General features: G+C 46.9%; 1 protein-coding gene across 1 annotated transcript in view; it reads right to left on the reverse strand.

The window, feature by feature from the left end:
* Positions 1-13436, reverse strand: part of Adamtsl3 (ADAMTS like 3) — a 291589-nt gene extending 278153 nt beyond the window's left edge. Inside the window, exons 1-2 of the mRNA XM_032893300.1 lie at positions 13329-13436; positions 11948-12049 (exon numbers count right to left, since the gene is read on the reverse strand). Coding sequence (XP_032749191.1) covers positions 11948-12049; positions 13329-13331 — 105 coding nt within the window. The 5' untranslated portion in view covers positions 13332-13436. The remainder of the gene's footprint in view (positions 1-11947; positions 12050-13328) is intronic.
* Positions 13437-13750: the final 314 nt, after the last annotated feature.

Below are 13750 nucleotides of genomic sequence, written 5' to 3' on the forward strand. Positions count from 1 at the left end.
CCAATGGAGCACCAGATCTGCTTTTAACAGTACCACCCCTCCCTTCTCTGGTATAGAGAACTCTAGCATGTATTGGTCTCTCCTTCATAGATCACAGATTCAGAAGCTCCACTGCATAGCACAGTTTGAAATACACTTCTCTGTGAGCTGCATCAGCCCTTGGAACTTCACACCCTAGAAGGAGAGACATAGCTAAGTGGGTATAGCACAGGGCCCTAAGTTTGAACCCCTGGAGCTCAGGCAAAAGCGAGTGCATCAGCACATGTCTGTAATCCCAGAACCCCTACAGCACGGTAGGAGGTAGGAAAAAGGATGGTTCCAGAAGCTCTCCGGCCAGCCAGCCTGGAGAAAACAGAGAACAGCAAAGAGACCCTGCTTCACACAGGGTAGAAGGTGAAGACTGTGTGGGACGTCCTCCTCTAAGACCCACACGTGCATTGTAAGACAAGACACCAACTGCATGCACAAACCGTACACCCAGCATACATACACATACATCATTCACATGCAAAACGACAAAACCCTTCCTACTCTGATGACTACAGCAGCCAATTCCGTTTGGATTTGAGGATGACGGAGATGAAAATGTCCACACCATGCCACAGCTCTGAGAGCATGATTGTAGGGCTCCCCAAGCTACAAATGGAGAATCTGGTCATGAGAAAAGATTCTCAGGAGTAAAGATGTCTAATAGTCAGTTACTAGAACAGTGACAGAACAATCCAGAGATCAGCAGAGGGAGAAAATGAAATTCAGTCCTTCCTAACAGCTAGGCCTGTCATTCCTCTTTTCAGAGCGTTGTCTTTATAAAAATAACCATGCCGGCAAATGGTGGAGCTCAGCTCCCAAGATCAATAGGAGACAAGGAAGTAGAAGACAGATCCCTCCTCAGTGTGTGAGTGCCCAGAGGGAGGGAATGAGGGGGGGAGAGAAGGAAGGGAGGAGGGAAGGAGGGAGAGGGGGAGAGAAAGAGGGAGGGAGGACACGCTGAAGAAACAGTGAGGAGAAATCCATCTTCTCTAAGTCAGGAATGTAACTAATCGACCAATACAATAATTTATAAAAATGTTAAATTTCCAATACCTTAAGTGTACAAATGAAATTAAGCCTCTTGATAATTAAACATCAAGGCCATATTATCAAAAGAGGAAATAAATCAAAAACCCACAGCAAGATAACTTCATTGTTTTGAAAAATTAGGAAATATTCTCCTTTCCTCTGTGCTGTCAGCTGTTTAATTTCTGGACAATGAAAGTCTGTAGGACACAAAAGCTGCCCAACTTGATCTGTGAGGTGCAAGAAATCCCAAGTAAATTTAAAACTATGAAAAGAATAGTTTGTTCTATTAAAAAGGCTGCAGAGATGGCTCAGTGGTTAAGAGCGTTGCTGCTCTTTCGGAGGGTCAGGTCCCAGCACCCACACTGAGAGAACCATAACTGACTGTACCTCCAGTCCCGGGGGCTCTGACACTGCCATCTGGCCTCTGTGAGCACCTGCAACGCATGTGCATGCACACATAGAAAGCAAATTAATAATAATCATCATATCATTTTATATTTTAGATTGATTTAAGTTATCATAATTTATATTGATTTGATAGTAATAATTATAATTGTTATTAATATTTATAACTATTGGTGGCTGGTGATTTATTATTATTATTATTGTTAATATTGTTATTACTACTGTTAAGTAGTTGTCAAAGACAACTTCCCCCAAAACACTCTGCTTCTCTTACTTCATTGGCATGTTCTTTCTGACTTTTGAGGAGCAGGTTGTTTCTCTGGTTCATTGTTTGATTCTTGCTTGTTTTGCTTTTGTTTCTTCTGCTCTTAAGCCGACCATAAATGAGAGGAACTGATGAAGCCTGCAGCCCTGCTCATTTTACGTGATTAGTAAAGCCTGAAGGTTCCTATGTGAGTGGATATCTCTTATGGATTCATACATGGCAATTTCCAATAAAATATTTTCAAACCAAATCCAGCTGAACATTAAACCCACAAGACCCCATGGCCAAGCACAGCTAACGCCAGGAACACAGAAATGTTTTAAAACCTACTAATATGATTCTAAGTTTAAAACAACAACAAGAAGGGTGTGATTCTCAAAACCTTGAAGAACTCTGCTGAGCAGGCATGCTGGGAATTCCAGCTTCACACAGTCACTGCCGGCGACAGGTGGTTCTCTTACAACTTAGCAGTGGCCTGTCAAAACCAGGAGTTGTCCTAGAATCTCTCTACCAGCTGTTGATTGCAACACAAACATGTGTAAGCACAGGACAGTGTCAATTAATGAGCAGAGCCTGAACAGAGCCCAAGTGCAGACCTCGAGATTAACTGGTCAGGGCTCAATCAACCTTTTTTTTTTTTTTTCATTAAATCATTTGGACTGGAATCAAATAGAATCGAAAAGAACAGTAAGTATCATGGTAAATCACTTATAAAAATGGTTGGCTTTTTTTCTGAAACATTACGAGTAATACGAAAATGTTTTGTGTAGTGCTGAGGTCTAAGGCATTGCCTTCCCATGGGTGATGATAGTGAACAGCCCAAGTGAACTGCACATTGGTTTTAAGATCAGCACTGGGCTCACATGTGAGACGGGAGAAAGAAAGCTCCCACAATTCTTGTATGGAAATCTGTCTCGTGAAATAAAGCTAAGGTGGATCACAAAGTGAGCCCTGCCTATAACCCTTGTCTACTCTTTCCAAACCCGGCAGTAATTTCTGATAGTCTTGAAAACGTAGTGATTAAATGATGCTCCCTAGCTGGGCAGTGGTGGCAGACACCTTTCTTTAATCCCAGCACTCAGGAGGCAGAGGAGGGTGGATCTTTGTAAGTTTGAGGCCAGCCTGGTTTACAAAGTGAGTTAGTTCAAAGACAGCCATGACTACACAGAGAAAGCTTAGATGCTCCCCAGAGCTCGGTGAAAAGCCCACCCTGCCACAAGAATGATATTAGACTATCTTCAGAAATATCTAATATGCACTTCTTCCCTTTGCCTCAGACACAGTCCCTCAGAGAGGAGCATGCTGAATCGAGCTAGATCACATGACCAGCTCTGAGCTGGAGGAAGGTGCCCTGGTTAGCTTCGGTTATAGCTTGACACATCTGGGAGGCGGGAACCTCAACTGAAGAACCATCTGTATCCAATTGGCCTGTGGCTATATCTCTGAGCCAGTTTCTTGATTGCTAATTGAGGTAGAAGGAGCCCGCCTACTGTCAGGAGGCACCATCCTGGTCAGGTAGGCCTGATTATACAAGAAAGGCAGCTGAGCCAGCCAGTAATCAGAGCTCTATGATCTCTGCTTCAGGCTCCAGCCTGGTCTTCCTCATTGATGAACGACTATTACCTGGAAGTAGAAAACAAAATGAACACTTTCACACCCAAGGTGCTTTTTGTCAGTGTTTTACCATACCAACATAAAGCCAACTATGACAGTAGGTGAGGTCACTTTCCTAGTCCCACCTTTCCTTCCAGTTAAGTGACATCAGCAGAAACAGCATCTGTACAAGCCTGACAGACCTGCGTGTGTTCCCGTCATCACCAAGAAATGAAAGTTCTCTAGTTAGCATCATGGTCCAAAGAGGAGTAATAAATGAAGAAAATCTCCATTAGAAGGTGAAGGAAGAGGAAGAGGATGGGAAGGAACGGGAGGAGGGGAGGAAGAGGAGGAGAAGGAGGAGCAGGAGGAGGAGGAAGAAGAAGAGGAGGAGGAGGAAGAGGAAGAAAAGGAAGAAGACCATCATTATTTGTCAGTATAGAACACTGGCAAAATCAATATGCACGGATATTAAAAATAGAAAGAAACAGCATTATGATTTGTGTATGAAACATCCCCTAAGGCTCATGTGCTCAAGTTTTGGATGCCAGACAGTGGTGGTGGAGCTTGCTGAAAGTGATTGAGTCGTACGGTCTCTGAGTGCAATGCTGGGTTAATTTATCAGTAGATCTGTGATTTGGTGTCACTACTGGGAGTTAATGAATCTTTAGGAGGTGGAGCCTAAAAGAAGGAAGTCCGTCCCTGGGGATGGGGACATGTGCTGGAATCACATATCTTGTTTATCCCACCCCACCCGGTTTCCTGGTCACCATGAGGGGAGCAGCTTCCTTGCCACCTATTCCCACCACAGTGGAAATCCTGCCTCACTAAAGGCCCAAAACAACGGTGCCATCTGACCTTGAATTGAAGGCTCTGAAACGGAAACCATGAGCCAGTATACACCGCCCCTCTTTTCAGTTGAATTTCTTTCTTCCCATTCACATTTTCCCCTCACTTTCAGCAAAAAGAGACCTAAAAGCAGCCCCTAAGCTAACCTACTGTGAAAAGGCGACTCTCCCTCCCACCATGTCTCTTTCATTCATTCTAGCGTCCAGCAGGATCCCTCAGCGGCAGGCTATATTATGCGCCTGGCCAAAAGATACCGCTACAAGGTCTCCCCTCCCAGTCCCTGAACCTTGTCATTGTTTTGGCTTCAGTCTGGAGCCTCTCTGAGGCTTTTCTTCCAAAAACCACTCTGGGTGCCCAATTCACCAAATAACTGAAGGACCTGGATTCATCAAATCCACATGAAGGAAGGGGCTCCTTGCCACAGTAGGACTAAGCATGCTACAAAGGAGCCACCACTTCTATGTATGTGCTAGCACAGAAGGAGGCTGAGAGTTTAAATAAATTGCACAAATTCTGAAATACTTCAATATTTAAAAAGAAAATAAGACCAGAAGACAGCTTGGGTGTGCATGAATTTCCTTTCAAGGAGATTCTTGGAGCAGGCTGCTGCTTAAAAAGTTTCAATGTTGGTACATCAACCCACATATAAAAATAGAACACAAGTGACAAAATTGGGCAATTATTTGCAATGCATCAGAAACAAAGAGTTAATGTTCTTCGTTCATTAAGAGTACCTACAAGTTGACAAGAAATCCAAAACAGAAAAAGAGAGCATGGGGATTAAAATTTATTTTTCTACTTCTAATGTCTGTGTGTGTGATGAATATAAGTCTGTATGGGTTTAGGTGTGTGTATGTAGACATTATTGTCTCCCTCAGTCATTCTTCATCTTAATTTTTGATATGGAGTCTCTCACTAATCCCGGAATCCACCAAATGGGCAAGACTAGCTGAACAGGAACTTCAGGGATCTCTGTGTCTCTGCTCATCCTCCTCAATGCTGTGCTCCTCAGTGCTGTGCTCCCCAGTGCTGTGCTCCTCAATGCTATGCTCCTCAGTGCTGTGCTCCTCAATGCTGTGCTCCTCAGTGCTGTGCTCCTCAGTGCTGTGCTCCTCAGTGCTGTGCTCCTCAGTGCTGTGCTCCTCGATGCTGTGCTCCTCAATGCTGTGCTCCTCAGTGCTGTGCTCCTCAGTGCTGTGCTCCTCAGTGCTGTGCTCCTCAGTGCTCCTCCATGCTGTCCTTCTCCATTCTCCTCAGTCTGTGCTCCTCAATGTGCTCCAGTGCTGTCCTTCTCAGTGCTGTGCTCCTCAGTGCTGTGCTCCTCGTGCTGTGCTCCTCAATGCTGTGCTCCTCAGTGCTGTGCTCCTCAGTGCTGTGCTCCTCAGTGCTGTGCTCCTCAATGCTGTGCTGTTCTCAATGCTGTGCTCCTCAATGCTGTGCTCCTCAGTGCTGTGCTCCTCAGTGCTGTGCTCCTCAATGCTGTGCTCCTCATGCTGTGCTCCTCAATGCATGCTGTGCTCCTCATGCTGTGCTCCTCGATGCTGTGCTGTGCTCCTCAGTGCTGTGCTCCTCAGTGCTGTGCTCCTCAATGCTGTGCTCCTCAATGCTGTGCTCCTCACTGCTGTGCTCCTCAATGCTGTGCTCCTCGATGCTGTGCTCCTCAGTGCTGTGCTCCTCAGTGCTGTGCTCCTCACTGCTGTGCTCCTTGATGCTGTGCTCCTCGATGCTGTGCTCCTCAATGCTGTGCTCCTCAGTGCTGTGTACCTAAGTTATGTGCAACTCTGCGTTCATCATCATTTATATGTGAGAGCTGGGAACCTGAACTCAGCTCTTCTGCCATTTATCCATTGAGACATCTCCCTGGTCCCCCTCTGCTAATGTATTAGGGATAAAATACATAAAAGCAGTAATTCCGATAATCTAAAAGTAGATATCTTGCTAACCCAAGCATAGGGAACCTCAGCACTTGGGAAGCTGAAAAAAGAAGATAGAGCCATGCTCAAGACCAGTCTGCACTATACAGAAAATTCAAAGCTAGCCTGGACACTTTGGGGAAGGCAATTTGAAAATACAAATTAAAACCCTTACATTTTAACGTAGATTTGATCCTAAAATGATGTCCAACCAAGAACATTTTCCGATCAAGTAATCACAGATGTACATGAAGATGCATTCTCAGGCATAGTCACAGAAGACCTTTGTGATAGGAAAGAGAGCCTGAGAGGCTGTCTAATGATCAACATCGGAAAACTAATTATTGAAGTCTGATACATTCAAATGATGCAATGTTATAAATACAATAAACATCATTTATAGTCGAAAACTCCTCACATTGTTTAAAACTTTTTAAACTATCAAAGTGAGTACCATGTCCTCTTTTGTGTGTTTAAGAGTATGTGTATGTATACATGTGTGTATGTGTGTATGTGTGTATGTGTGTATGTGTGTGTATGTATGTGTGTGTATGTGTGTCTGTGTATGTATGTATGCATGTGTGTATGTATGCATGTGTGTGTATGTATGCATGTGTGTGTGTGTGTGTGTGAGTTTGTGAACACATGTTCATGCATGTGGAAGCCAGAGGCTAACTTTGAGTATTGTTACTCAGGCACTGTTCACACTCCTACTTTTTTTTTAAAAGGCTCTATCATTGGCCAAGGACTGGTCAAATAGTCTAGGCTGGCAGCAAGTCCTCTGCCCCAGTGCCGGGATTACAGGCATATGCCATCATGTCTGACAATTTTATGTGGGTTCTGAAGGCTGAACTCAGACCCTCATGCTTGCTGTGTTTATCAGTTTGCCAACTAAGCCATGCCCCCCCCAGTCCATTATTACTTCTTTAAATAAACATGTATGCTAATATTCCAAGGTCAGAACCGGGTCCCGGGACTCCTAAGAGGTTGGAAGAACTCAGGATGACACTGTTTAGCTTAACCTTTGTCCTTTTCTGGGTTTCTCGCGCTTCCATACTGAGTTCTGCCACTGTTGTTTCTAACTCAGAAATGCACGAAGGTAAACTCAAAGGAGAGGACTTCACTAAATTGTAAATTACTTTTATTGTTATGATAGCTAGGCTTCCTGATTGAAAAAGTACTTTCAGAGGAAAATTCTATTAAGTGTCTAAATGGATGCATGGAGAGTAAATGGGTTTCTGCGAATTTGGCCACAATAATTTATAGCATGTATTGGCTGGAGCTCTTCGGCACTGACAAATTCCAGGAAGTAATTGCATAAAATACTTGGAGAGGAAATTGCTTTATGCTTCCATGCTATTTATGGAAATTAGCATCTTTGTAAAAATAAAGCAAGGGGGATCACAATCGTAAACCCTGCAATGTGGCCTCCAGGATGCGCAGCCTGTGCTCGTAGACCGTTAGTGATGCAGTGGGGATGCAGTGTAGGAAAGCCACTGCTGTGAAACAACTGGTAAAACGTGGCTTTCTTCTTCCCCTGTATTGTTAATCTTGCTTTCTCTCGGAAGCATCCTCCGTAGACTCAGATATGCTGGTGTGCAGTTCATGGAGAAAATCTTCTTGTCATTCCACTTAATCTTCCAAAATCTACACACATTCCTTTTCAGTGTCTCAACTTTCTTCGATTCCCAAAAGCCCCTCCAACTCGTTCCTTCAAAGTGATTCAAACGTTTCCCAAGGTCAAGGTGAAACTATCAACTTCTTGCCCTAAGCCTAATTGAAAACCTGAAGGGATTTACAATTTTTGTATTTTTTTTCTCACTTCCACCAAAACTCTTATCAAGCTCTGTCCCCCCTCTAAGTGGGTTCTCAGGGAGCCCTGGCTTCACTGAATCTTGGTCACAGTTAGCCTCCCACTGCTTCTGCAATTCAGGACTCACCATTACCGGGAGGGGGAGAGGTGAGCAGCTTCCCAAGCATCATCTGCCCCAGCGAGGTCCCAGCAGGCCACAGTCCTGACAATGCTTCCTGCCACCTCGTCTAGTCTAGTCTCGGAGACCCTGTGCTGCCTACAAAGAGCTCTCAGCGTGTTCTTCAGACTCCTCCCCACAGCAGCCACAGAAGACCGTCCCTGTTTATCACAGCAGCCACAGAAGACTGTCCCTGTTCATCACAGCAGCCACAGAAGACTGTCCCTGTTCATCTCCACCTCCTAATGCTTCCTGCCCGGTGTCAAATGCCCGGCATCCGTGGAAGTCCAGAGCAGGAAACAGATTTGAGAGGCATTTCTGAGCTGGCAACTCATGAGAGAGTGGGTACAGAAGAGACATTTGAATATCCCTGGATCCGTGGCCAAACAACAGTGAATCAAGACGGGAGAGAAGGAGTATGAACATTCTGAGCAGACAGCTCGGTGAGCGAAGTGCTTTCTGCACAATCGTGATCTGCCTTCAGATCCTTAGCACCATGAAGAAAGCTGCTCATGGTAGCGTGTGCTTATAACCCCATTCCTGAGGGTGTGGAGATAGGAGGAGCCCTGGCCAGCCGGCCTAGCCAATCAGCAAACTCCAGATACAGTGGGAGACCCTATCTCAGAAAATAAGGTGTATAGTAGTTACGACACAACACATGGACATGCATGTGAACACACACACACATACACACACATACACATACACAAACACATACACATGAACATAAGCATACATATATATACACTATATAAACACACACACAAACACACACACACATAGCACTTACAGAGAGAGAAGGAAGAAAGGGAGATCAAGAGAAAGAATCAAAACAAAGCATAGATGTGTGTATATATACATGAATATATAGTTTTATTAATATAGTTTATATAGTTTTATTAATTAGAAACCTTAAATGAGTTTTGTGAACTAAAATCCAGGTTCACCAGGGCCAGTTATACTTCTGAAGACTCCATGGGAGAAATCATTCCTTGTCTCCCATCTTCCAGAGGTTTCCGGCATCCCTTAGCTCCTGGCTATTCCTCTGCCTCTGCTTCATCCTGAGTCCCACTTCTGAGAAGTGCTGGGATACTCTCCCAACCTCATCATCCTCACTTACGTGGCAAAGCGTCACATAAGGAGCATTGATGGGCTCTAGGGGTTAGGATGTGGACATATTTGGGAGCCATTACTCAGTCTTCCATGCTTTCCAGAGGCTTCTATACCTTAGATACAGTGGCTCTTTCAATATCACAATGATCAAAACAGTAGAAGTTTGGAGGGGTAGGGGAACAACTAGTCTTCACTAGGAAAACCAGGTCCTAAGGAAAAACCCGAAGCAGCAGCAAGCTTCCAGGGCCAATAGGCAAGAAGGGAGGCCTTTCCTACTGACTGAGTGGGAGGAGCCTTCAGCTTCACCACGTCAAGCCCTGTGCTTGTCACAAAAGCTTGTAACCAGAAATGATAAGAGTTTACACTTTCTGTTATTTAATAGTAAGAATCTCTTCTTACTAATTAGTTCAAATTCCCCAGACTTCTTAAAGCTCACCCTACACATCTTGTAGCCTATTAGGAGGTAAGGAGAACAAGACTGAAGGACACCTTGAGCCCAATCCCAACAATAAAATCATAAGACTGATGGAAAACTTCTTACAAAACTCAAATGAGCCTGGGGAAAATACCAGAGACAGTCCTGTCCACTTCTGCAAGAACCCGCTTTCAGAAGATTGTCCCTACCTAGAATCAGTGCCATCTCCCCTCCGCTCATGTCTCTTGAGCGCCCCCTACAGTTCCATAGCAGAATATGCAGGCACAATGCTAACTTCAACCCTTCAGCAAACAGAAGCAATAGAGTTGACATTCGTTGCCCACATCCCTGCCTTGCTTCATCTTTTTCCACTTCACAGTGCATTGCCTCTTGCAAACAACGCCACGAAGCGGGCACTATTCTGATCCCCTCTCTACAAGTTCAGAAATAGACATACTGTGCAGATGTGTGACTCAGTCATACACAGGGCCGTGCTGCTGCTATCCCAGCAGTGGGTGGCACGGATGACTGAGACCGTTACCCTAATGCATGGAAACTACTCCACCACAGACACACAGATATGGAAAAATCCAAAGAAGTCAGTGAGTGATTCAACCTGGGGAAATGCCCAGGACATACTCAAACCACACAAAGGTGGTACAGAGGGGAGAAGGCGGTGGGAGATACTCTGCCTTGAAGACTCAGCCCTATGTGACTAGGAAAGACATTTCTTGTATCCTGCTTCAGATCATTTGATGAGATGGAAAAGCAAATCATCTTGTTTTTACAATAACACTGCACCATGCTGTCCAGAGAAACCCTAAATGACATTCCCCAATCGTAACCGTTTTAAAGACATATTTTATTTTAAATTGTGTGTATTTCTCTCTGTGTGTATAGAGTACAACTGCAGCTACCCAAGGACACCAGAAGAAGGCATCAGATCTTCAGGAGCTGGCTGTTACCCCAGGTGCAGGGGCAGCAGCTGTTCTTAACCACTAAACTGCTTTCTCCCCATCCTCTTAGCTTCTCTTCTAACAAAATATAACCACTAAAATGTGGTCACAGAGGAATACTGTAAAACAGGATAAAGGGTGATGTCCCTCACTAATGAGTTGTGTGTGAGCCACAAAACCGATGGGGTACTGAAAAGGATTTAAAGGCAGTAAATCCAAGAGACTACGGCACGAGGAACACTCCACCCCCACTTCATTTACCCAGGGTCTCGATTTTCATCCATGCCTGCATGCTTGTTTAACAGGCTTAAGCCTTTAAGTACTAGGCTGTCTTCTAAGACTGTGAGGGTGCACAGACCACAGCCAGAAGTGAAATCCGCAGGGAAGTGTTGTCTTGTTCTAAGTCGCATAAGATGTTACCTGGATTAGCAGCCACCCTCAGGACACGGTATTAACTGAAATGTTCCCTGCATGTTTAGGTCAGGGCCCACACATTTCTTGGCTGAATCCAACTGCAGACCTATTTGTCTGGATCTCACTTTGTTATAAACCAAAGGCTGTGGGAGAAATCTGGGCGTCCCAGCTATCTTGAAATATAAGAAGACCTAGAAATCCTGGACTTGTGTTCCCATTTAGCAATGGCAAACTGGAGTTGAGCAGGAACTGTTCTTAGAGGAAGGAAATCCAGTGTCTATCTTGTTGCCTTCTGTACCACTCCCCGTCGTCTCCTCGGCAAAGCCAGCAAACTCCGTTGAGTTTGACCAGTAGACAAACAAGAATACAATCTATGAGCCCAGCTTCTCAGATTGGTTGGGAAAGACAAGAGTCTAGAGAAGTGGTTCTCAGCCTATGGCTTGTGACCCCTATGGGGACCAACAGACCCTTTCACATGGGTCTCCTAAGGCCATCAGGAAACACAGGTATTTACATTATGATTCATAACAGTAGCAAACTTATATGGGGGGTCTCCACAGCAGGAGGAAGAGTATTAAAGGGTCACAGCATTAAGACAGCTGAGAACCTCTGCTCTAGAGAGAGAACCACTGGTGTGCTGACAGTGATTGCAGAACACTTATTTAGTGGCTGAGCTAGTGTGGAAATCAGACTTTTCCTGACCTCTAACATGTAGCTTCTCCTGGACAGCCACTCTAGTCAGGAAAGACAGGATCCACCCAAACCCCCAAGTCACCAGCAGTTAACAGGTCCACACAGTACCAAGTCCTTGCTCTAGATCCAGAGAGGACCCCAGACCTTTGAGCTATCCCTACAGAGAAGCCGACCACAATGCCATCTGTATAAGATTCTCCAGTGCAGCATTAATACTGATCCTACAACATCTTAGTGGGCTAGAATGATACTCCTATGCAGACACAGGTACGCCCAGTGTCCTCAGTGTCCCATTCTATTACCTGCAGGAGACCAGAGACTGTAAAGATCATTCGTGTCAGCAGCCACCAGGATCCTGTCCAGGAAGCCATGGGGTCCAATATTCTAGGAGTCTCCCTCACAGCCTACAAAAGAAAAGACAAAAAGAAAATGCCTAGTTTGCAACCAGCTGTGGCTCCAGAGGCAGAATCTGTGAGCTAAGGAACCAATCGGAGGGCGGGGACCCTGAAGCCCGAGCAGTACCTTGGAGACGTTTGTGTTGGCCCAGGATGGGATTGTCTGCTGCAGAATGGAGCCGATATGGATGGAGCTCCCTTTAGGATGAGTCCACCAAGACCAAGGAGGGGGGCAGAGACTGCCTCCAGCCAGCAACACATACCTCCAGTGCTCCGGCAGTAGGGACACCCCTACTGGCCTGTTTGTCAGCACTAGGGTGTGGCTTTTGGCGTTCTTCTCAGGGATGGGGGGTAGGGAAATCAGCCTAAAGCCAAGGGTTAGGGCACCTGCCAGCTTCGAGTCCTTGGAAGGCAAAAATTAGTCTAAAACCAACTAAACTAGACCAGAGAGGGAAGAACCCTGCCTAAGGGCACACAGCAAAGCAGAGAGTCTAGGACTGGAACGCAGATCGGATAGTTAGAGGAATTTCTCACTAGATGATAGAATGCCCTCTGCTTCCAGACCTGCCTTTAAGGGAGCTCCGGGGGTGACAGTCCTGCCCAGTGTAATCTCTTAAAGGTGAGGAAGAGCCAAGACCAGGAGGGCGACAAGGACCTTTTTCCCCAATGCATTTTCCTGTCAGTTTACAGGGAACTCAGTTTGAGTGGAGACTGGAAAAGCCGAGGTCACACTCGACTCCCGCTTCGCCTCGCGGGCGCCTTGGCGGTGTCGGTGTCCGGGGGCGGGTCGGTGGCTTCTCTCCATCTGGAGAAAGCATTAAGGCCTGGCTTAATGCGATCCGCAAATGTGCTGCTGTTTCCGACCTGAGGCGGCGACTCTGGGACGAAGGGAGGCGGCCAGGGCTGGGCCCCCGGACCACGCGCCCCTCTCTGCTGGCTTGCACACTTCAGCGCCCGCCACCCTCACGCCTCCTTTCCCTGGCGTGCGTCTCAACTCGTTTCTATGCGCTCCAGGCGTGAGAGCCTCGGTAGCCAAACCTCCGGACCTTCGAACACTCCAAGCTATCATCAGCCCGCAGTCTGCTGACCCCGCAAGGTATCCCCCATCATCCAGAGCACCCCTCACTCGCAGAGGAAGGGGGAAGGTTCTGCCCAACATTCCCGGATCCTATAGCGTGCGCCTGCACGCAGCTAAGCCCGGTAGGGCAGTGCTCAGGTCGTGAAGCCCTGTGATCAGCGTTAAGACCCTACTTGCAAGTGGCGTTCCCATCAACTTGCCTAGCCTTACCATCCTCGGAGAGACTGGTCCCTGGATCCTCCGCCGGTGTCCCCAACCTGGCGTCGCCGCAGCGTCTGTCAGTGCAACGGGGATGTGCGCTGTGAGACAGTGAGGAGCAGCACCTACTCGGCGACACCTCGTGCGGAGAGCGGGATCCCGACAGTCCCCGACGCCGGCCTCCAGCCCGCGCCGCCGCCAAAGTTAAATGGGGCTGGGACGAGGCCGCCCCGCCTGTCCCGCCCCTCCGGGCGCGCGGAGCGCAGCGCTGGCCCCGACCCAGGGGCTGAGGGCGCGCGCCGCCACCTGCGCCGCCCGTCCCGCAAGTGCGCGCCGCGTCCGGGGGACCGTCCGTTCCTCCCTCCTTGCGTCCTCTGCCGGGACTCGGGGACGCTAAGAACACGGGCACAAGCGAGCAACCGGGCCGCAGCCGA

This window comes from Rattus rattus, chromosome 2 (genome assembly GCF_011064425.1).
Source record: "Rattus rattus isolate New Zealand chromosome 2, Rrattus_CSIRO_v1, whole genome shotgun sequence".
NCBI classification, from domain to species: domain Eukaryota; kingdom Metazoa; phylum Chordata; class Mammalia; order Rodentia; family Muridae; genus Rattus; species Rattus rattus.